The 25,491-nt window shown below is 38.4% G+C and overlaps 1 protein-coding gene across 1 annotated transcript in view; it reads left to right on the top strand.

Moving 5' to 3' along the window:
• Window positions 1-5,261: 5,261 nt before the first annotated feature.
• dchs1b (dachsous cadherin-related 1b) overlaps window positions 5,262-25,491 on the top strand; it is a 96,225-nt gene continuing 75,995 nt past the window's right edge. Inside the window, exons 1-2 of the mRNA XM_084104432.1 lie at window positions 5,262-5,570; window positions 17,650-19,473. Coding sequence (XP_083960558.1) covers window positions 17,671-19,473 — 1,803 coding nt within the window. The 5' untranslated portion in view covers window positions 5,262-5,570; window positions 17,650-17,670. The remainder of the gene's footprint in view (window positions 5,571-17,649; window positions 19,474-25,491) is intronic.

The following is a 25,491-nucleotide window of genomic DNA, read 5'->3' as shown; positions in this document are numbered from 1 at the left end:
CAAAGATGAATTAAAGTCTTATGGATTTGGAACAACATGAGGATGAGTAAATGATGACAGAATTTTTATTTATGTACAATTTTTGGTTGAACTAACCATTTAAGAATGGTACTATAAAAGCAACTTTAGAATCACTTGTCGGTAAGAATTTTAGTCTAACAAGTGTCCATGTGCAAGATAGACAAAACCCTCCATGTGCCGTCCAACACAAACGTTCTTCACTGTGTTTCAAGTTTTCCGGCCGAACAGATACTCTCACTGAGAACTCTGCGTGGTTCACACATCCTTCCTGAAATTCAAAGGCCAGGCACTACTGTCGGAAATGGATGAGCTGAATGATTTGGCCTCCTGCATGAACGGAAGCTGTAGCAGAATCATTTCCACTATTCTTGGGGTCGAAGGACAAACATCTTTATCACAGAGGCACAACAATCTGCATAACAATAAACAGGAAGCAGGTGAGATATCCATTTGCGTATTTTCTTGCACTTGACCTTTCCATCCTTCCCTTCCCATTCTTCATTTTTAACGTGCCAAAGCTGAGAGAATGGCTGAGGTGGAGGATGACTTTACCATAGATTTTACTACAATTTCATTTATATGCCATAATGGAAAGAATAGGCTCATAAAAGGGGGGAAATAAGGGCCCATGGAAATGACCCCCTGCGTGTGACCTTGCAGGACCTTGTAGAGTCTGGATCTGCTTCTTACAGTGTTCTGTTTCACTCTTGGACTGATGAGAAGCGATTAATGCTGATAAGAAAACAGCAACACAATACTGGAAGGGTGAATTTTTAGCATATGATGCCAAAACTGCATGCAGTCTTTGTGTTCATGATACACACATCCACCTCTTTGCTCACACACAATCCATAATCATGCCACGCCATCAACACACACATTTCTCACGCACATACTACTGAACATGCACAAACATACACTCATACAGAATAATTTGCTAGTCTAAAGCTGTGGTGCTTGTTTTAGCGCAATGTTGAGTGACTAGGCACAATGCAGAGGAAAGGCCAAGTGTTGTCAAGAGTTTGTTTCTTTCCCACGATGCTTTTCACAGTCAGGGCACCACAAGGAAGGAAGCTGACGGTGAGGTTTGTCGCCTTGGCAGAGGCGGCCATGTTGCTCTCCCCATGCACACTGTTGGACATAAAGTAAAATAACTCATAGGAAGTTCTCAGGATTTTGCACTTCCTGTTTTCAAAAAGGCAGTTTTGACATACAATACAGGGCAGTACAGTGATTTCAAAGACTTGCTTATGAAACTCTTCATTAATTTAACACTGTTACACTTGTCTTTCAATATTATGATTCCATTATATGTATACATTACCATTCCAAATTTTTTTCCCCAAGAAATCAATACTTTTATTTAGCAAGGATGCATTAAATTGATGAAAAGTGACATTAAAGACTTACATTATTACAAAAAAATCATTTTTAAATAAATTGTTTTTTTGTTGTTGTTGCTTTCTATTCATCAAAGAATCCTAAAAAAATGTATCAAGGTTTTCACAAAATATTACGTAGCGCAACTGTTTTCAACATTGATAATAATAAGAAATGTTTCTTGAGCACCAAATCAGCATATTAGAATGATTTTGTAAGGACACTGAAGACTTCAGCTTTGCCATCACAGAAATAAATTACATTTTAGAATGTTAAAATAGAAACAGTTATTTTAAGTTGTTATAATATTTCACAATATATATATATACAGAGAGAGAGAGAGAGAGAGAGATAAATGGTGTCAGAGAGAGATATCAGATGTTTATAATTTAGATATTATGTAATATGCACAAGTTATTCTTTCACCACTTGTGAAAAAATCTCATATCATTCAATCCTCAAACCAAAAATACCATTAAAATATGAGTGGATACTCACAACCATATACAGCAGTTATACTTATCCATCAATATGTCTGCACAGGAGTGAGAAACGGATATAAATGAAATCCAAAGTCAATGCATAAATATCCGCAGTGTAGTGTATCTTGGACTGACAGAATCTCCCATGAGTTTCTCTTCAAGAGATCTGTGATTTGAAAGCAGCTGCTTCATAAAATCTGTCAGTATCTGCACAATGGACCAAATATCTTTACATTTTTTCAACCTAGCAAATTTGATCGACATTGTACATGTCTATAAAAAGCCTATTGAATAACATTTTACTGCTACAGTATTATTACTGGATTCTGAACATGCTCCTTTGCATGATTCAACTCTTTATGCTTTTTGTAGTTTCTATTACTGTATATCAGTTTCCTTCGCTCCCTTCAGACCTTGAACATCTTTTCATGCTTAAACACACAGCCCAGTCCTAATTACATCATCTCTTCCAACTTATAAGCAATAAGAATGAAAAAACGCCAACAAAGATCTCATTGCTTTGAATTTGATTCTTTTTATGTGCATATTTACACACACATATCCACACAGAATTTGCACAAAGGCTAGAAAGCAGTTATCAGAACTCAAACATTTTTCAGTTTGAGATGTAGTATTAGCAAAAACCTATTAGATTTGACAGATAAGACACAAATATAGGCATGAGGTTTTCATGATGTTGTGTTGAAATAAATCTTTCAGGATTTGATGAAAAACAACAAAGACTGAATTTATTGAACTTGTCAAAAGCTGGTGAAATTCCAAGGTTTCAAAAACACTCTAAATGTGCGTATTAAATTCATTAATAGATTATGAGAAGTAAATGAATACATGTGTGGTGAGGCTACAGTCAAGGCCTTGAGTTTGCAATATTTTGCCATTCAAAAATAAACTTATACTCTGACTTGAACTTAACGGTGCATTCAGTTACTTCTGGAAACTTTGTATTCATGAGTTGGGAAGTCTCTTTAGGTAGAAGCAAGACGGCAGTGTACCATTTCTCTACTATTTGTACTCTACTTCTACTAAAGAATGTGCATCAGGTGTGTTTTTATTCAATTTATGAAGTGTCTGTAAATTGAATCGTTATATATTGTACAATACTACGGTGTTCCGTTATCATCTCCATGTAAACTACAAAAACGGGAATTTGTGAAACTGGTGATGTCATATTTTGTGTTCAGTCTATAGGCGTGTAGTGTTTCTTTGCAAAGTGACATCGCCAACTACTGGCCTGGCATGCAAAATACAGCGTTTTTTGTCATTTTCGTGGATCCTTATGAATGGAAAAAATTAGAAGGAATTTTTTTATGTTTTTAGTACATATTTGTCGTGTAAACGTACACGTACATAGTTTTTAAAGAAAGAGCTTAAAGAAAGCCCATTAGTTTACAATTACGACCTTGTTCATGTGTGTTCATAACTTGATAACTTGATTATAACTTGATAGACTCTCATTGTCTTTAAAGTCCAATATCTGACCACTGTAGAGAATAACAGTAAAGGCTGTTATGACTGTGAAAAAAGACATAATTACCTCTCCTCAGATTATGGAGAGTGACCTCATCCTTTATGTTTTAGGGAAGAAAGTGTGAACTAGAATTGTACCAGACTTTTGGCTAGAGAGGTAATGTTGATCGACAGAATAAGGAAATTATTCAGAGTTTGAATAAATATTTCCATAAAAACATAACGTTACTAAAATGTTTTCCTATGTAAAATGAATAAATGTTCTCAATTTCAAGTATCACACACATCAAAAATGCCTCGGTCCAAGCCAGTGAAAAGTCTGTTAGGACAGCCAAACTCAGTCTGTGTGAATGGCGCTGGCACCTTAGACAGAAACCCTTATTAAATCTAAATGAGCCATGACAAAATGACCTCACTGTGATTGGACTCACCAAAGTGAGGAGGAGTCTTTCACAAAGTTTCAGGTACTCATGTACCATTTCTCCAAAAGATAACAACAGCACTGGTGGGAAATCAGCAATGGAAAAACTTCAAACGCAACATACAGTACAGCTCCACATGCGTAGGTTTAACTCTGTGAAATTACATTTAAATTGAGTTTGTGTGTTTTAGTATGGCTGGGAATTTGCATGAGCCTATTGGCTGAATTGTATTGCATCTAGACATAAAATCAGAGAAATAGAGGCTGATATCTGAAGGTTATGAACAGAGGCCAAGTGTGTCCTAAACCTTGTGGGGAGCCTCTCCCCAAACGCTCGCACACGAGAAACGCAACGTCACCATCTGCTAACACTTAGGAGCGTGTATCATGAGTTTTGCGGTAAAGTCTTTTTACAACAGAATGGAACTGCAAAGAAATTTACATATAAGATGACTGAATGCTGATTTCACCTCAAGGTTTATAAAGGACCAAAATATTTATGCGCAACATTCAGATTATAACTCTGGAGAAAATGGAGAACAATGAATGTGATATTTACAGTAAGACTCTTGGATAAGAACACAAATTGCACCTTTTAATTTCCAAGCGTTTGAATCGTTTAACAAGGAAAGACTGTGTTCTCTTCTGCAGGTTTGTATTCAGGCAGCAACCCATCTCTCTACTTAACGCTTGGGTGCAGTTGGAGGGGGGGTTGACCTGAAACCCAGGTTGATAAATGACCTTGCTGTCACACTGATTCTCCTGGTGCTGCTGTGCACTGAGACTCCATCGGTCTGCGGGGTGTACGCCCATGCTCCCTATACTACAAATAATGTCCAGCAAGGTCTATCCACTCACAGACATTAAATAATATGCAATGCTAATTTATTCTAAATCATTAAAACAACCATCAATCAACAACCATCAATGAATTTTAGGTTTCACATTCCCAACCTCTTTTTTTTTTTTTTTTTTGTACGTCCACAGCCCCAAACCTCATATGTTCCTCTCTCTATACCAATTCATCAATAACTGTTAGGTTGCTTACAATAACACTTAGGTGTTTTATCTTATATAGCCCTTAATATTTAATATTCATACATAATTGTATATATATGAAAACATATATTGTGCATATATGCAAATGTAGTCTATATGCAAAAACATAAGTTACATACACCATCAAACTACATTGGAAGAAGGTCTAGAATCTGGTTCTTTGTCTTAAAGCCATTTCTCCAAGGTAGAGCATGGTGGCACTACAGTCTGCAGGAACTAGTCTCTTTTCCTCAGTCCTCCTCTTTTTTCCAATGCTCCCCCTTTTGTACCGCTCCCCACGTGTCGAATATATTAGCAACCCAAATTAAGAGAGGCCGGGCCTGAGGTGGGTGTCGGATTTCACTCGCGGAGGTGCGGTGTATCCACAGAGCGTCCAGTCCATGCAACATTGGATGCTGAGGTGACCGTTATACGGAGGTGCGCGTTACTATTAACACACAGAGGCAATCGTACGATATCCTGATCCCGTTTGGTGAATGGAATAGTGAATGCAGACCCGCTCACACCTGAGAGGCTATAGGCTATATTTGCCGGTGAAAGCAAGGAGTATCTGCTTGAGTATTTAATCTCTTTCCCATGGATTTAAGGCTGATGTATTAATCTTAAAACAAAAACGATCCGTTTGAGGCTGGGAACGGGCTGGATACATCTGCATACAAATTGGATTTGAGTGAGACAACGGATGCTCACAGACAGCGGCGGAGCTCGATCAGATGAATGTAAGAATCAATGTCGTTATCCTATCTTTCACTATGATTTAAGACAGTCTGCTTAACACTGATTCTGACACCTCAAGGGTTTGCTCAAGAGAAAACGTTGGGGGGCTGCACGATTTAGCCACATTTTTATTGATCATTCATTCACATATCTGTTTGAGCAAAAACCAAGCGCTTCTTTGTGTAGCCTTTGCAAGAGTGTGGTTTCATTCATTTTCTTTCACCCCGATGAAGTGACTGTATTCGTCCGCGTATTTCATGTCAGCTGGTTAAAGCATGCAGCTTGGATGCGTTAAGGACTCAAGCAAGAAAATGAATAAACATCCACAGAGGTTTCCTAAATGGACCAACACGTAACTCATAAGATATCGCCTCTAGAAACAATTTAACAAGCTAAACCAACCAAACCAAAAATGAACTAGACCTAGCCTACTTAATGTTTAGTTAATTAGCAAGTTGAGAATTGATATTCTGTTCAGGTGTATTTCCGCAGGCAGGGTGGGGGTAGTTGTGGATAGGCTATGGTTGTGGAGTCTTACTGGGGTGAATTCAGGTTGATTCTTGCATTACACTTTTTTCCAGTCATCTCAATGGCAAAAAGTGTCCCAATCAATCTGAATTCACCCTACCAGTATATTCAACAGTTAGACGGGTAGGCTTTTTCAAACAACTTTTCATTAACAACAGAAATTGTGTTTACATAAGCAAAAATTACAAAAAAAAACAAAAGTTTTGATAAATAATTAGCCTACAGTAGGCATTTTTTATTTATTTTTTTGCTGAAAAACAATTAGGCCTGCTGTAATTAATCACTTTATTAAACATTAACATAGCCTATCGCAGGCTATAGCCTAGGTTATAGCCTAAAAATAATCAATTGTTAAGTCTTGAGTTTGCACGAGGCAAACTTTAAAAGCCTCCAAACTCCAAAAGCCATATAGGCCAATAGAATTTAGGCTATTAGAAATAGTTGACTCTCAAAGTCACAACTAATGCAGTGGGTATTTTTAAACATCCACGTTCAAAGATGTTTTCTGATTGTACTGTCGGCACATAATCATTCCTACCTTCACCCAACCAAGTATACGGTCTTGGATCCTACAATGAGCCATATCTTCACTAAACATGGGATTGCCAAGTGCTATCTATTGTCGCACGTAAATTGAAACGTTCTCAGTAAATGATCAAGTGGAGATCGGTTTCTTCTTGAGCTGTGAGGCGTGCATTCTCCAAAAACAGACTCCCATTTTTAACAAGAGACATATGTTTGAGTTTTTGTAGGATTACCAGTTTTTTTTTTTTGCTCTCTTTTATCGGTGACTGCGGCTACTGGACGCGTAGCTATAGTATGTGCCTGCACGCAACGTAACTGCACGCACCTCACGGCATCAAAGCATGCCTATTATTTAGGTCCCTCATTCAAACTACACAGGCTGTAATTAAGTATCGTGAGCATGTAGTTAAAAGAGAAGAGAGCAGTTCACTCACTCATGTGTGAAAGGCATGTAATACTGGTGGAACTGACAGAAGTAGCACTGAGGGGTTGTGTGCACTGAGTACAGGAAAGTAGATGCTGTACGTGACTGCAGATGTGTAAGAACTTAACAATTTTGCTATGGGACCCCACTGTTGAGTTCTGTGGTGATTTCTTCATGACTGCACTGCTTTAAAATCCACTTCCCTCAATGTTTTGCTGCGCTTAAAGAGTGATGAGACGGAATACAGAACTGGGACTTTTCACTGATTGTGTCACTGTATTAGTGGGGATTTTTCAGTGACCTTTCTGGAGGTTATGTCATTACGCCTTTAGGTGGCAGCAAGCGTTTTTGTAAATGATGAGTATCATTCACTAAACCGATTTGTTAACCAAACGCTACTACTGTGTGTTGCTTGGAGACGCACAACAGTAAATCCTGCTTTAGTGATATTATTAATTAACAAAATAACTAGAAATACTGTGACTGAAATGTAATTTACCCAATATTAACTTCTTGTTTATTAAATTGTAGAGTAAAAACAATCACAGCAGTGATATTCGGAACACCACGTCTGCTCATTTGATATCGCTTAAAATAATTTACATATAGGCTACCCTTGTCAATATTTTAGCAGATGAAAGGTCGAAAACATTCAGGATTGTGGCGCTGTTCTCCTGTTCAATCTGCACAAATCTGTGCGTAGGATTCAGCGGACGCACGGCTATAGAGCCGTGTCAAAGCGTACTTCACGGCAGTCTATGACAGACACCTGTACCATTGATATTAATAAAGCAAAGATCGATGTTCAATAGACTGTGGGAAGCGTCACTGTTGCAGGGTTCTCAAGTCTCACGCATTGGCCGTGAGACACACGCAATTCAACCAGTTCACACACTTACACGCCACACCGTGTATTTCTCACGCTGAAAAGGCAATGCCAACCAAGTTGTCCTGCAAGCTTTATATATAACGTTGTATAAGAGGCGCAGGCACATAAAGTGAAGTTTCCTGCCGCCAGCACGTATCTCGGCCAGATTGCGTTCGTTACTAGGCAACATAGATGCGCGAACACACGGAAGTTGACGGAACATTCTCGGCCACCGTACGTTCGTTACTAGGTAACCAACAACATCGCACGAACACACGTCGTGATGGAGAAGGTAAGTTGGAAGAACATCGTCTAACATTTTAAGAATTATAGAATTTAAAGAATTATTTAGGTCTCATTGCTTCATTTTCTTTTTAAAGGTGACCGGTTTGAGCCGATTTGGACGGCTGTCAAAGATTGCCAAACTGGTTTTAATTCTTCCCCACTCCAATGCAGATGCAGAGAGAGTGTTCTCTGTTGTAGGTTTGAACAAAACCAAAACTAGAAACAGGTTGGCTCTGGATGGAACACTGTCATCCATTATGACAGTGAAAATGTCTGGCATCGAGCTTACAACTTACAACACAAAACACATTTCATAAGCTAGAGTGTGTACTCTTGTGTACACACACACACACAAACACACACACACACACACACACACACACACACACACACACACACACCTTAATACTCTAATATGTCATTTGTTCACAATGTCCCACCACACAATAAATCATTATACCATTTCGACTAGACACATTCAAAATGCAAAAAGATTTGTTTTTCCAAACTGTTTGGAGCAATTTGTTATATTTTTGTAATTTTTGTATATTTGTAATTTTGAAATATAACATTAAAGAGTATATTTGATGTGATGAATTGCTCTGTCATTTATCAGATTTACCAATTGTTATAATTTCAATTTGTGCTGGTTAATTATGAACAATGGGTAAAATTGGGGGGCGGGGACGGGCGGGGGCGGGGCTCCATTAGGGCTCCTCCCCTAACCGCATGTGATCTCACTCCAAGCTTTTGATAAAACTTGAGAACCCTGCTGTTGGTTTCAGTCGGACGCCATGCATTCATGAGCGCTATTTTTATTGTAAGAAACATCTGTTCATTGGACATTGGCCTGTCAGTCATTGATTGACTGTCAGTCATGATTGGACACGAGCTCTCGATTCGGCGTGGTTTTGAACAAAGGCATATACAGTCACAGCGCATATAATTTCAAAACATCTCTGTACACGGAGAGCTCGGTGATATCATAGACTGTGAAAAAATATAGACGTAGTGTCCGTGACATCACCCGTAGGTTTCTGAAGAGCATTTTTGAAGCCCAAAGTGGGCAGTGCCAGCCGTTGCCATCTTGGCAGCGCGTCACTCCCGGATATCCGAAAATGGGTAAAGAGGTGGGATTAGCTGAGGTGACTAGCCGGCTAACAGACAGCAGACAAAAGGCTAGTAGTGACAGCAGCGGCAATCCACCTGTCACTCAAGTGACCACGCCCTTAATTATGCAGAACTTTAAGGCTAAATATAATTTAAACGGATGAGTTATAAAAATATACAGGCTCTGCTGTAAAGTTGGGCATATTAACATGAGAGGTATATGGAATTGACTCTCTTTTGGAGCCTGTCTCTAGCGGCCAGTCGATGAATTGCAGTATAAGTCACTTCCGTGTTGGATTCAAGAGAGAGACCGGAAGGTTGCCGCTTGGGTGATAGTCAAGTCTGTTGTGAATCGTAAAACATTTCATTTGAATTTCATAATCGTGTTTCTTGCACAACGCTTTTTGTAAATATTGTAGGAAAACAGTTATGAGCTTGGTTAAAAATTCTTACATTTGTTTGGCAGTTGAGAGGCAGCTTTAATGAGCAAAATTGCAGAAAGACAGACACAATAGATCTTAGTGTAGATCTAATTATACATAATAAGTGATTCCTCTCTTTTATAAATCACAGATTTCCGTTGAAATATACTTAAGAATAATTATTATGACTCCTCTGGAACCTCTTTCCCTGCATCACAGATCATAGCTGATGTCAGGAGCGCAGGGCACATGTGCTGCCTCTGCGTGAGACACGTTATAAGGCAGTAAAAGAAAGACATGCCCAGTGAGGGGGAGTCTGTTCATACTGTTGCCCATCAACACTTGGAAACTGATCAGAGGCAACACATGGGGGAGAGAAGCTGTTTGATTTAATTAGAAGAGAATAGGGTGTGTGTTTCAGTTGGAGGGGATTTGAAACCACTCGTGACCACCGCATATTGCATGAGGATCATTTGTGCAGCTTATGTACTTGGTATTTTGTTGAATGATCGCTATTTAATATAAATGTGTATTTGCTACCCTTTTTTAAAGACATTGAAACTCTAAGATTAGAAGTATGGTCTGAACTCTTTGTTGGTCTAGGGGAAACCACGATTAATCTGTTTCCTGCAAACGCCGCAGTCGGAAAGGGGAGAAATAGCCCCAGTGCTGAGTGATTTCCCTGTCTAGATGTTAGATCTCAAGGGTGTATATCCATTTCTCTTTCCTTATGCTTTTAATTGAAGCCTTATAATCATCCTAGAATTGTTCTTTAGCGGAAACGGTTTGCGTGTGATTTTATACACTTGCCTTATAAAAAAAAAAGAAAAAGAATGAAAACATTACATTTTTTAAGTTATTCTTGGATGTGCCATAGACCAATTCTCACTCCTCCCTTCTTTGAATGAATGAAAAATATTCAACCTAGGCTTGATGGAAATACATGCATCTATCTACATTTTTGCAAAACTTCAAAAACATACCTATATTTACAATTCACTGCAGTTTCCAGCTGAAATGCATGATTTGTAAATACAGTTTGATATTTGCATCACATAACCGACTCTTTGTATGGCTTGTCTGACTTGGTAAACTTGCTCAGTAGCTCACCTGGTACAGCACTGCACTTGCGATGTGGAGTGCTTGGGTACAAGTCCTATGAAAAAATGAATCACTATTAAAAAGCTCGAAAGCAAGTTAAATGCCATGGTTGCTTCAGTAGACTTTTTTTTTTTAATCTCACTTTTGCTTTTGTTAACACTATCAGTTTGATTTAGTGTAGGTGGTGCGTTATTTTCAAATGCAGTTGAGCTAATACCTTTTAGCACTATACATTTAATTTCCTTCAACTGCCGCAATGTGTACAACAACCAACAAAAACATTTGCCAGATTCACATTCATCTGTTTCAAATGAAACTGAACATGCTTTTTAATGCCACTCACTGGACATTTCACTTTGAAAGTGTCGCGAAACATGCAGGAAGGATAATTTAGCTGAAATGTCGCCACAAACACTTTTTCCATTGAGTCTGGGTTGCAGATATAAAAACCAGACCTTTTTTCTTTTATATTTACATACTATTCTAACTTACATTACACTCCAAGATAGGTAACAAAAACTGCCTAAAACACTTTGTGTCTGTGTGTAAATGTTCTGTTTTTAATTAGCTTACCTAACGGTCTCTATTGTTAGATTTTGGAATCGGCTCCCTGGCACTTTGGTTAGAGCCAAGCCATTATATCTAAACGCTCCAGCGGCTTTTCTCCTGGGAAAGGTTTCTTTTTTTCCATCTATGAAGCATGTTCTTGCTAAGTCATTTGACCAGTTGGTGATCCACTCCTCTTGAGTGAGGTTGCTATACGCTTTCAATGTAAGTGGTTACTGAAGTGCAACATTTAGTCTTTGCTCTTATTTGTGTGCTTTATATTAAGATACTAATAACAAGCCAAACCAGGCTTGTGAGATACACAGAGCACTCAAAAGACACTGAATGCTTCGCTCTGCTCTCACCTGAGCTGCTCATTCACTCAGTATCATTGAATCATTGAGAGCTTCATTCTATGTCTAAAATCCCTTGACAGCATATTTATTCAGAGTAGCAAACTTTAGCATGGTGGCACTGTGGCTTTGTGCTGTGTTTTACCTCTCATGGCCAGTAATGGTAGTTGTTCTCAAGCATCAGCACTGTCAAATGGACTGGAAATACGCATGTTTGTAGATAAGGTCCGAGTTTGGACAAGTCAGTGTACAATTCTACTGAGGCACAGTTCCTTTTCCTTAATAGAAAGGTACCACGGCTGGTGGTGATTGCTCTGGGTGTAGGCTTTCTGTAATTCTAATTTAGACAAACATCTGTTTTATACATTTTAACATTAACTTCCCCATAGTCTAAGGAGTAAAAAATATTTTGGTCGTTTTTATTGGTCACGTAATTTCTTATGAAATTGACACATTTTTAGTATGTCATTAAAATGTTATATTAAAATATTACACCCTATAAGAATATTTTAAAATAAATGGGTTTTTAAAAACTGCATTTGGTTTTATCATCAGCATTATTTTTTTAAATTTCAACATTAATTTCAACATTTAATTAAAATTTTTAGATTTAATATTTAATTAAATTTTATGTTATGTTAATGTAAAATGTTCTGTTGTGATACATATACTGTACTGTGTTACAGCGATTTAACTAATACGTTTAAATGTTAAACCATTCGAAGAGCAAAGCATTTGTTTCCCCCAGAGATTTCAACATCTGAAGCAATTAGATGTCAGAGACGTTTTATCTCAAGTAGTCTAATACCCAGTTTAGTGTGTATAGTGGGACAGTGTGCTGTAACCTGGGAGACATGGGAACCTGAGATGTGGCATCTCAATGTTCAACGTTTGTTAAACAGTTCGTCACTGCTTATTAATAATTCAGGGAGCTTGTCTCTCTCACAGTCTCTCTTTTCCTGTTACATCCCATTCCTCGAAAAAGAGCATGCTGTACACCCGACCCCGATCATAACAGGGAGACCGCAGGTTGTTTTGCTCACTCACTGAAGCTTTCTCTTTCTTAGAGCACATAGTGTGCTTGGCAGGTAAAGGCAAAATGTTAATCTGATTAAAATATTTTTTTTTATTTAAACATTGCAAATCACTCAGGGAAGAGGTAATTAGCAATTTAATATTTATTTTTTTACTTGTGTTGGCATAATATGGTTCAGATCTGTTTTGTGAGAGTAAAAGTCGACTTATTGTGAAACGGAATATTGTGACTTATATACCTGAGTGAAACGGCTTTTGGAATGAGAAAAAAAAGTAGGGTTGGACTTGATTTCGTTCTTGGGAATTTGTTAGATTGTAGGAAGTTGGATATTGCTAACTAAATGGAGGCAGATCTGAATGCCAGTTTGCCGTCAGTTGTGGAGGATATATAGCCCCACCCTCTGCCGAGACATACCTCATGAAGAGAACAGATGGCAGAGATAAATCTTTTATTATAAACACTGCAACATTCTGTAAAAATTGGAATTGTCAATTTTGATTACATGGTGACTTTAAGACAAGTTGGACTTTTAACAACCTTATTTTGGTTTACGACCTTGTTTTGTCTTTGGTTGGTGAAGGTTTGAACATGCAGAGTAGTGTGTAGGGTGTATCTATAATTGGGAAATTCTTCTTGAGGATTGATTTTTTTTTAAAATATAGTACATATTTTCTATTACAAAACCATGCATTTGTTTTTATATGAATTTAATATATTATTAAATTCAATCCCATCCATCCATCCATCCATCCATCCATCCATCCATCCATCCAATCTAAATATTGGCTAATAATAACATAAATAAAATAATTAATAAATAATAATTATATTACATAATGTATTATCTCATATATTTACGCTATTGCAATAATTATACTGCATAAAAAATACTAAATACATTTATAAAACTTAAAAAAACACTGAAAATTTAGAATGAAAATGTGTAGCTTTCACTAAATTAGGGTTTACTGATGATTATGAAGGGAACTTGTGTTTCTGGGGTGGCTAGCATGAGAAATGTTTCATCTGAACTTGTGGGGTCACTGCTTTAGCCCAAACCTTGTTTTTTCTGGACTTGGAAATTTGGAAACATTTCTTCCTTGCATTTTTGCCACAGTGACAAACTCCATATTTCCAGTTACTTTCTCAGGAAACCACATATCCTATTAAACCTGTGCCACAGAGAGACCATAAAAAACCAAACTAGTATGTGCTTGTGTGGAGAGAAATGTCCGGAAAGCTATGTTACACCAGTTACTTAGAATTACGTCATTGTTGTCCAAACTGGGGGACAAACTTTTCATTCACTCACCTGATGATGGAGGTTGTTTTTACTCATGAGATCTTTCCTCAGCCCATGTTAGTGTGTTAACTGAGAGATTTATCGGGCTGGTAAACCTCCCGTGAACCAGTGGCAAATTCTCTATACGAGTTTTAGAGTTGGCATTGGTTCCAACCTTGAACTCACTCTTGATGTCTTAAGCTGTTTTGTTTAAGTGCACTGAGGGTCTTTACACACTGAAGAAATTAGTAGTAATTGCCCTCAGAAGTGTAATCTCGGCCTTTATTCAAACGCGGTACAGATGACAGCTAAAAAGCGTGCGTTGGCTACCATGAGTGAGTCACTAGTAAAGCACGCTGATAAGGGATTTTATTGGATCTCATATCTTTAGGGTTTTGCAAATGTACTGTATGAATGGCTATCTTTGTAGAGAATTAAGGTTTCTTTGAGATATAGAGTTTTACAAGTATAGTGCAGTTTCATACCGGCACACAAATAGTCTCAATCAGTGGTTCTCAACTGATTTTGCTTCAGGATTTTACATTGGACATTATGTATATATATATATATATATATATATATATATATATATATATATATATATATATATATATATATATATATAAAAAAAAAGATTAAATTTAGCCTTGTTTTTTCCCCCTCCTCACAACTAGTCCAATAAGAATCTAAGTTTTCATCCAAAATAACCCCCACATTTATTTAACTAAATTACTTTATGGCAATATTATAAAGTATTAGCATCTGTAAATACTCTTTGCATTTATTTAATGGATGCTCAGTGACCTGATCCTTTGTTCATCTGTCACCTGCTTCCTCAGACTTAGCATAGCTCAACTGCCATAAAAAACAACTAAGCCAGTCTCATATCAGTTGGAATCTTTTACTAAGACCCGCCTGCCACCTTCACCGTTAAATCAACCAACTCCAGCATTTTGACGACAGCTGGACGGCTAAAAGCAGAAAGCCCAAGGAGGTCTGGCACTGTGGTTGTCTAAATACTGAAAACTGAGCGGGAGTGAATTCCATACCCATTTAGCCTGCGGAAACTGTGGCAACTGCTCATCCGTATTCAGTCATTTCAGACCCATCATAAGCATGGGTTTTGGTGAAAGATTTCTCATTCGTCCCTCAAATAGAGCCAAGTTTCTTAAAATGATATATCCTACCCTGCGATGGTTTCTGCATCATTTTTATAGTGCAACATGAATATGATCACTCACAGTTTGAATGTTCCAATGCTTCTAACAAAAGTAGTTAGGCTATCAAATTAGTTTTAAGATACAAGTTTGAATGTCCATAGGAAGATTCTTAAATCTCCGCGGTCTAACATGGCGGTGATCTTCGGCTCTGTGCTGCTGCAGAAACATTGTATAGGACAGCCGGCCCCCCACAGGTTTTCCTCAGACGCCTCTGTCAATCACTCAGTCTGGCCTCTGTTTATTCGGAGAGATCGTGATGGAGAAACCGTCAGTTCCACGGGCCCCCTCGACAACCTTTTTATGCTATGTATTTTAATAAGCCGTTAAATATAAGAATGAGACGCATTGTGTGGCAATGCATCGTGGGCCTCCATGATCTCAGAATCTGTTTAAATTGGCTCAAAGTGGCCCCCAAGTGCCCCACAATCTCTGCTACTTTCATTAGAATGAACATAGGGCCCGCCACACTTCACACAAATACCTATAGGGGGTCCCCTGATCCTAAAATTGAAGGTTTTAGGTTTTAACCCCAAATACAACTGTTTTCCTGTCCTATAATGATCACTTAAATTGTTTCGACAAGATTTGTTTCAGATCATCAATGTGATGAACAGATAGTCATTGCTGTCTTTGTCCTTGGATATGCAGTTTGTGTGTAAGTGTGCCCCCCTTACACACGTCAGGCTAAGGCCGTATTAGAAAACACATGTTAGTGAAGGTCGCAGATAGTTGATTAGGACAGACCGCATGGGGCCCTGCTGGTCAACTGTGTTTGTGAGGATCATTATTTGTAAATGCCTACCATTAGTGGCACAAAATCACTTGATGTGTCATACACAACACACAGGACAATTGGTTCAGACAGTAGACATCTTTGTGATAGATTAAAGGTAAAAAGCATTACTTTTAAATCTGTTCTACTCCTTTCATAAACCTATTGACTCATTGTGGCCACTAGAGGGAGCCTGCTTGAAAAGCCTTGTAATGAATGAAAACATTCATGTGGTTTTATCTGGAGGGCTTTTCTTGTTAAAAAAAAAAATGACACTGAAGTCCAGATTCAATATTTCTTTTTGTCCTACAGTGAGTTCTGTGCATCTCACTGGAGAACTCTTAAACAGATCTGACAAGGACAAATTGCATTTGTAATCCAATTATGAATAGAGACCACAACAGCCCACAGTGATGATTTGCCATCATTATGCATTGAGGTTTGGATAATACAGACTTTACCAACAGATACTCTACTCAGCGCAAGTGCAAAGACTCCTGAGGTTTGTTGTGATTCCAGCCAAAGTAGTATAATTTTCTAATTGTGCTAGTGTACTTCTTCAGTGGCGTATAAAATATCCGGAGTCTGACCATCTGTAGCAGATTGCTTCACAGAGGATTCAGCCTTCACACATATGACAAGAGAAGAGATGCTTTCCAAACACATGCTCCAAACTTCTGTCTGGCCTTTTTGTCTGAGTAATGTCTTTCTGTCTGCTCAAAATTTGTGGCTAAGTTTGCTTCTTTAACATGGCTTTAAAAAAAGAAATTTTTTCTTAAAAATCAACTACTGGCTGGTTTTGGTTTGAACTGACTGCACTCAAAGGATGAATAACCTGCTAAATGAATAAATGTACTCAAAGAATATTATATGTCAACATCTCAACTAAATGTTTTTTAACATGTTTAACATGTTTTTTAACTAAACGTTTTTTAACGGCAGGGCTCCATGTGGTCTGTCCTTAACATGTTGGGATTATAGTGGCAAGCAAGAGAGGCTTGTCCTGCAATCTGGTGACCACCCTTTCAAATATGAATGATTCTATGGCACAAGTCTCTTTTGCCAGTTGGTTGACTAGGTGGCCATATTCATAATATCCTGGGCAGCTATTTACTGTACAGTTATGCAAGTACAGCTGTTATATTACATTCATATAACATCTCAAATCAGGAATAAAATTTGACAACAATGGTATAAAAATTTTTGCTTTTTGTTTAGGTTGTCATTAAAAAAAGTCTGATTCAGCTAATGGGCTTATGAGTTCTAGAGTAAACAAACGTCTGGTGGCTGTTTTTTTTAACGTTTTATACACTGTTATTAAAGCATTTGGGACTATCTGACAGCATCATAGATACATGGGAAATAGATGCGTGTGAAGTGTATTTTGAAAAGGCATAGTCATAAATAAGAGCATGTACAACATCCACATACGTTTTTACTGCCCTGACTGGGGAAAGCCTCTCCTTTTTGAAGCAAACACACCCCTTTCTCATGCATTCCAGCTGTTTGTGAGAGACAGGAATTTGCATTGATCTGCATTGGTATCTATGTCATAATATTCTGATGTGTAAATGTGATTGTGACAATCTGCTCCCCTCCTGTTTTGCAGGTGTGAAGAAACCTTGGCACGATGACTCCGTTGAATGGCTTTGGGAAAAACACATGTGGACAGTTCCGGATGTGGGTATTCTGGAGGCTAAGGATGCTTTTGGTGCTTTGTGTAGTAGTGGAACTATTAACAGTAATGGTCAGCGGAGAGGGCACATCAGGTATTTTAGAGCTCCAATTAGATGAGGAACAACCTGCAGGGACGATAGTGGGCGACATTAGCGCTGGTTTGCTACCTGGAGTTACAGCCTCACTATACTTCATCTCTGATCATGAAGGTACCGGCATTGGTAGTGATCTCCACATCGATGAAACCACAGGCATTATCAAGACCGCCAGGCGACTTGACCGAGAGGAAAGAGACCATTACAGTTTTATAGCTGTCACTATGACAGGGTTCACAGTCAAGGTCTCAATCACTGTAAATGATATCAATGACCATGCCCCTACATTCCCCAAGAAGAAAGCCTCTTTGAAGATCCCAGAGCAAACAGCGGTGGGAACTAAGTTCTCTCTTGAGCCTGCCACTGATGCGGATAAGGATCAGCTTACTGTACAAGGATATCAGATTAAAGAAGGCAATGTAGGACAAGTGTTCCGACTCGAGACCAAAAGAGCTGCAAACAAAGTCCTTTACCTTGACTTGGTAGTCAATGGAGTCTTGGACCGAGAGAAGAGGTCCTCCTACTCCTTGGTGTTGGAGGCCTTTGACGGTGGATCTCCGAGGAAGACTGGACAGATGACACTTGACGTCTTGGTGCAGGATATCAATGATCACGCTCCGATTTTCAACCAAAGCCGTTACAGTGCCATCATCTCTGAGAGCCTTCCTCAGGGCAGTAACATCCTGCAAGTTTTTGCATTTGATTCTGACGAAGGAGACAATGGCCTTGTATTGTATGAGATAAACCGACGGCAGAGCGACCCGGATCGCTACTTCGTCATCGAACCTCGCTCTGGGATCATTACACTCAATAAGCCTCTAGACTACGAGGTGAGGAAGGTTCATGAGCTGGTAGTGCAAGCCAGAGATAATGCGAGCCATCCAGAGATCACCAATGCCTTTGTTACAATACATGTTAGAGACTACAACGATAACCAGCCAACCATGACCATAATTTTTCTCAGTGAGGACGGCTCACCCCAAATCTCTGAAGGTGCTCAGCCGGGCCAATACGTTGCAAGAATCTCTGTCTCAGACCCTGATTATGGCGAGTACTCCAATGTCAATGTGTCTCTTGAGGGAGGGGATGGGAAATTTGCCCTGACCACTAAAGACAGCATCATCTACCTCATCTACGTAGACCAGATTCTGGATCGGGAAGAGAGGGATTCTTATGAACTTCGTGTCATGGCTACTGATTCTGGAACCCCACCGCTTCGTGCAGAGTCCTCATTTACGATTCATGTCACCGATGTAAATGACAACCCACCTCTCTTTGACCAACAGGCATATAAGCAGACCATTCCAGAAGTTGTCTACCCAGGTAGCTTTGTGCTGCAAGTGACCGCGAGAGACAAAGACCACGGTCCCAACGGTGATGTCCGCTACAGCATCTTACCAGACAAGAAAACGCACGCCAGTTGGTTCACCATTGACCCTGTCACAGGTATCATAACCACTGCAACCAATCTGGATTATGAGAAGGACCCAAAGCCAAGTTTCAAAGTAGTGGCCACTGATGGAGGGCGACCCCCGTTATCCTCCACTGCTCTGGTAGAAATAGACCTCCAGGATAGTAACGATAATGAGCCAGTGTTTGGGAGCAGCTTCTACAATGTTTCAATCAAGGAGAACACATCAGCAGGGACCTGCTTCCTTGAGGTAGGAATGATTATGTTTTCCTTTTATGTTTTGTACCTTGTTCACCTACTTCACTTGTATTGTTTCTGTGATTTGTTTTTCTGTGATTGTTTTGGCCATGATTTTTTTCAGGTTTCGTAGTATTAAATGTAACATTTGATTTGGGCTCGGTATTCATACCTATTTCCTGATTCAATTACATTCTGATTCACAAGCTAAATATTTGATTCCAATTTGATTTGATTGGGATTGATTTGGATATATTTCAGTTATAATGACAAATTTGCTTATGTGATGGCATCTAATGCTGTAAAAGATACAGTGTGGTTTTTCAGACTAATTCAAATTGGTAACTTATAAGAGTGAGTTGTTTGTTGTGGGAATTGAGTTATGGTATACTGATTGCACATTTTTGCTTCAGCAGTTTAATTGGAAATTGAAATTGAATTAATTGGAAAATCAAGATTTTTTTTTTACCCAGCCCTACTTTTGACTATAGCAATCTCATATGTCTTAGAACAAGATTTAAAAGTATTGTGCATATTTGTTTTGGGTCTTTTATTTAGCTTGAAAGATCCATGGTAGTTGTGGAGCAATAAAAACTTGTAATTTCACTCACCAAGGCAATTTGTAATTATGATATATGACTAGCAGATTTTATCCTCTCATAGAGAATTGCAGAAAGCTGCTTGACAGATGGTAAAATTGTGCTTTGTTGTTCTTTTGAAATGTTGGTTTAAGTCTGTTGCCATGATAATTGTTGTCACCGTGTGGCAACTGGGCCAACTGTGTTCTCAAGCTGTTGTTGCCCCTGTGGGAAAGAAATGAAAATCAGGGCATGCTTTTTTCCTAATTTTTTTTTTTTTTCGCCCAATAATAAGCAATTCCAGACTTCAAAGGACCTCCGTAATGTCAGTTTCCAACAGAAGCATCTGTTGAAAAATACCCTCCAGAACAAACTTTTTAGATAAATACTGGAATTCCACATTGTTGCTGGTTCATTTAACATATATTTGGAAAGAATCGCTGGTCACTGTTTGGAGGAATTTGGTATGTGGGTTTGCAGTATGAAGAAGAAGTAGGAGAGTGAATGAAAGAGAAGAATAGAGAGACAAAGAGAGACAAAGAGGCTTTGCCACACACATAGAGAGATGCATAAAGTCAGGAATAAAAAGGAAGCTGGAAGTGAACAATATACTGATCGGTGAATCTTGGAATGAAGGGGTTATGAGAAATTATTCTGTGAAACTAGAAGATATGCAAGTTTAGCAAAACGCTGTTTAAATGTATCAAAACATTATTTATTTAAATCACTCACTCAACACAAATGACATGAAAAAATTCAATGGTTTTTCTGTTGAATGAATCTTTTCTCATTATTAGTCAACATTCTTTCAACTCATTTCGGGCAGCACAGTTGGTTTTTCAGTACCCTTGTAGCAACTTTCATTCCAGCATATTTCCCTTTGGTCTCACTGAACCAGGTTAGGACACTAGTATGGGTGTTATTTTTGATCCAGTGCTCAGTAGCAGCAGTCCTTATGGCACCAGGACTCACATATTGGCATGTAATACACCAAACCGGCTGTGGTCACTGGTTCTGATCCACTAAGACACTGGACTTGGCTTGCATTAGTGTTTTTCTATTCTGGACATTGTAGACATTCGGTATTTTTATAAATCACTATTTGTCCCATTCATATTTTTATTCAATTTGGAACTTCAGAGTGCGCAGCACTTAAGGAAATTTATTAATAAGACCAAGGGGCAAATTCACTGTCGCTATTTTGCACAAAAACATACATCTTATTCGTTAACCACCTACAGTCCAGGTTAACCAGGCACTAAATGCGCTAAAATAACACTATCATTCTTCAGTCCAAAAACTCCTTTTTATGTAAATTAGGCTCATGATAGATTTTGACTTTGCTCTGTTTGTGTGGCACAATTATTAAATTGTATTTAATAGAGATGTTTGTGTACATTTTTCTGTTGATCATGGCTGTAGCTATTCATTACATGATAGATAATATTTTTATATCCAAGATGGGGAATTGCATTTAGAGTTTGCATAATTTTTCCTGAGATATCAAATCGCACACTAAAACATCACTGACAGCATTTATCAACAAATGCATTATTTCTTAGTGAGTTTGCCCTTCACAGAGAAGGGATTTGTGTTTAATCAATGTTTGTATGATAAACTGCTGATGCATAATATACATTTTTAGCACACCTCAGAATAAACATGCATTTGTCTATAGGAATTTTTTAGACATTGATTAGCAGTCTTGAATGACAGATTGGATTGATGAATGTATATTTTTAATAGTTTAAATTTCAACCACTATCCCCCAAACACAAACACTCACGGCTAGTCCAGTCATTTCCTCCAAAAACATGTCTGTTTAACTAAGCTTATCTATAGAATAGAATGGTGTATTATTTACACACTGCTGAAAGAGAAAACTGCCTTATATTTGTATTTCGGTTTCCTTTCTTCTCCCAAGAGTAATTTCTCATGGAAGCAGTCTGCTCTAGTTTTCTGTTCATTGTTCTGGTGATCCGACAGATTTCGTGAGTAGAGTGCCCAAACCAAACCCTGTTCGGGACAGTCCCTTTTAAAGCATGTTTGGATAAGAAGGACCCTTCTTTATGTACTGGACAGAGGTCTCTCCACCCAATGCGCTCATGTATCAACCGTTGGGCTTTTCCATTAGTACTGTTACACTTGCGCTTTTATGCTGATCTCAGAGCAGATTTTGTTCCCATTGTATGATTCCTAAGTGTAAAAAACTGATTCCAAGTTGGTGTACATTGTCCACCCATTAGTAAGACCGGAGATCAATTCCCTCCTGTTCACATCTGATAATAAGTCTCTCACTGCTGGTCTGATGCATTTAAAGTGTCTCTTACGGTGGTCTGGAACATATAAAGTTTAATTCAGAACAAATGAGAGATAAATGGACTTACACCCACCCAGGACAAAATATAGACATACAAATCTTAAACTGTCATCAAGAGTATATCATTCTTTCAGGATGTGCCTTGATTACTTTCACATTTAAGAGAAAGCTTAGTGTTTATATGCGCTTCACGAAGCGAAAAAGATCTTTTCCTGAATCGTGCCTTGGCAGCTCAGGGTCATGTTGAACTGGACAGCTCTTCAGTGCTTAAAACAATTCATTTGTATCATATGAATTTATTGTGTACTACGTATTTCTATTTGGCAGGGTTGCGTGTTTATGTTCACAGGTGCAGCTAGTGTTACATTTCCCAAATTAAACTGTAGAAAACTCTTTTCTTCACCTGTTGAAGCAATTGTACGCACTGTGGTGTTGAATGGTATTTTGTCCTAAAGACTAATCGCGTTTAATAAACTGGGCATTGGAGCACATCTGGACTTATGCTTGTAGAGGAAGCTACCTGGGGAACAGCTTCCTGTAACATAAGACCGGCCCCCTGGTGGGGTCACATTATAAAGTGCCCCAACGGAAACAGGATCCAGACTGTGACTACCTACACATAGTCTGTGTCATTCTGCAATAGAGCACACAAACCCTTTTTGTAGTTGGTAAATGGTGATAGATGTATTGAATACCCATGTAAGTTGCCCAAGTGCTCGAGAAATCCTCCTTGAAATTCCTTTTTTATGCTCAATAAAGCTCTTTCCTTTAAGGCACAACAATTAGTAAAGTCATTAAACAAACACTTCACAAGTTTAATAAATGTTTTTAATCTCAAATATGGGTTGAAATCTCAGTCCTATGAATGTGGGGTGCCAGAATGCCTCATTTGTTTGAATTCTCACCCCATATGGCAATGTGGCTTCAGCCTTTTCTTCATTTCCTCTACTCTGTTTTTCCAGCATTGCATTATGCAATATTTTGGTTCCTTTCACCCCCTTTTTAGTGAAATACTTGCACTATTCTGTTTATTACGTGGCTTTATTTGGAAAGCATGATTCTGATTGGTCAATTGCAGCATTCAGCAGTCAATGATATCGGTATCATATTGGTGATCGGCTGTTAAAAGTTTTTTTCATATTGATCGATTTTGGTCGAGTATTGGTCATATTGGTCGAGTGCATAGCTCTCTTGGTCTTCCAGAGAGCTATGCACTCCTAATTATTAGTCTTCTCACTCCTCTCTCCTCTGTCATTCCTTTTATCTTCAATTCCGTTTGATTTCCTCACCATTCCTTCATTTTTTTCTCTCTAACACATTGTTTGCATCATTTCGTACTACTCATGTGGCTGTTCGACCTTCTCTCGTTTGCGTGCCTGATGTCCACTGTTGTTGTCTCGGAGTAAAGCAGAGCAGCTGTGGCTGTATCTGGTGACATAGTGTTGAGACTGGCAAGCTCAGAGGTTTCTGGGGGCAGTGTTGCTGTTTAAGATCAGCTAATTGAATTTCATGATGTGTTGAGATGACTATTACCATGTATGAATCCTTAGGGTCCAGAAAGTTGCTGTTGGAGAGTTGCTTCATGGGACAGCAGGTGGTTGATGGCTTTAGAGGTGATGATTCCTTTGGGCGGTGAGCTCAGCATTGGGGATAATTTTCCCAGAGTGTCATATTTGATATAATTAGAGATAAAGATGAAAAGCAGAGATGGCCCATCATAAATGTAGGAACGTGGAGACCATCTGGTCTTTATCTGTAGATGGTTAGATACGAGATGGTTAGATAAGATAATACATTATAGTCAATAAATTCAGCTTCAGTCAAGTCATAAAGCTGTCATCTGAGAGAACAAACAAACACAGCAGTAACAGGATACACAAGTTTGTTTAGCGTCTCAACAATGTAAATCTCTTTAAACACTCATATTTTTCCATTGTTCATTTGTCTCATCAGTATTACAAATGTTCCTGTCACAAAATCTGAAATGTAGACAACCGCGATTTTCCACTGTTGTGTCTTGGCCTCATTATGTCTCACATGTATTATTCTTTGTGGTCAAAAGGAGATTTCAAAGCAGCATTTCTCAAAGCGTCAGGGTAGCCCAGAGCATATTAGACGAGGCCAATGATGATAATTCACCAAGTAAGAATAAATCAATTCAATTTTATATTTTTGTAAAAGCAGACTTTAATCTTAATAATGTTTCTCGGCTTAGTGGGCTGTAACTTTGCCTCTGTGATATGGTTTAGTGTGGGAGAAAACTATTTTAGTTTATCATAATTGTGCATTCATCGCTTGTAGGCAAAATTAAGAGAAACATCCTGTAGATTTTGCTTTAAACTTTGCAATTTTTTCAGCTGTGAGCTCCCACCCTCATGAAGCAGTGCTTAAACAACATATATATTTGACTATTTTGCAATAAACAAGTTTTTTACTGTACTGTCATTTTTTTTTATTGCGTTATTGACAGTGCTTTATGTGTAGTTCATTGGCTCATGAAAGATGTTAAAGGGGTGGTATAATGCCCTTTTAACAAGATGTAAAATAAATCTCTGATGTCCCCAGAGTGTGTATGTGAAGTTTTAGCTCAAAATACCCCATATATATTTTTATATAGCATGTTAAAGTTGTCAGTTTTTGAGGGTGAGCAAAAACGCACCATTTTTGTGTCTGTCCCTTTAAATGCAAATGAGCTGCTGCTCCCGGCACAGAGGGAGGAGCTACAATTGCAGCTTTGATTACCCCACACAGACATGCACTGAAAATTTCAAAAACTTTTAGCCTTTTATGTTCAAACTGAAATCAGACAAACATGGAGAGACTCAAAAAGTGACAAAATGTAGACAACATTTCTGAATTTGTGATGAATTTATGTAGCTTATGTGTAGTTATCTTCTAGTCATTGATAAGCATATTCTGTGTTGATAATCTATAAATCGTGTTCCGGGGCGGGGTTTATGTAAATTTAAGGGTTAGTGATGTCACTAACCCGGGAGGAATATCGCGTAGTCCCTACCAGCCGTTTGTTGTAGTCCTTAAAAAGGAATTTCTTTAAAAGAAAATATCTCCCTTTGCTTTGAACTTTGAGCGTTGTAACTTTGCAGATGTTATTTATGCTCAAACAGCAACATTA

Source organism: Abramis brama, assembly GCF_963993115.1.
Source record: "Abramis brama genome assembly, chromosome: 25".
NCBI classification, from domain to species: domain Eukaryota; kingdom Metazoa; phylum Chordata; class Actinopteri; order Cypriniformes; family Leuciscidae; genus Abramis; species Abramis brama.
Note: the sequence above shows the minus strand (reverse complement) of the source record. Positions and strands in the feature narration are given on the sequence as shown.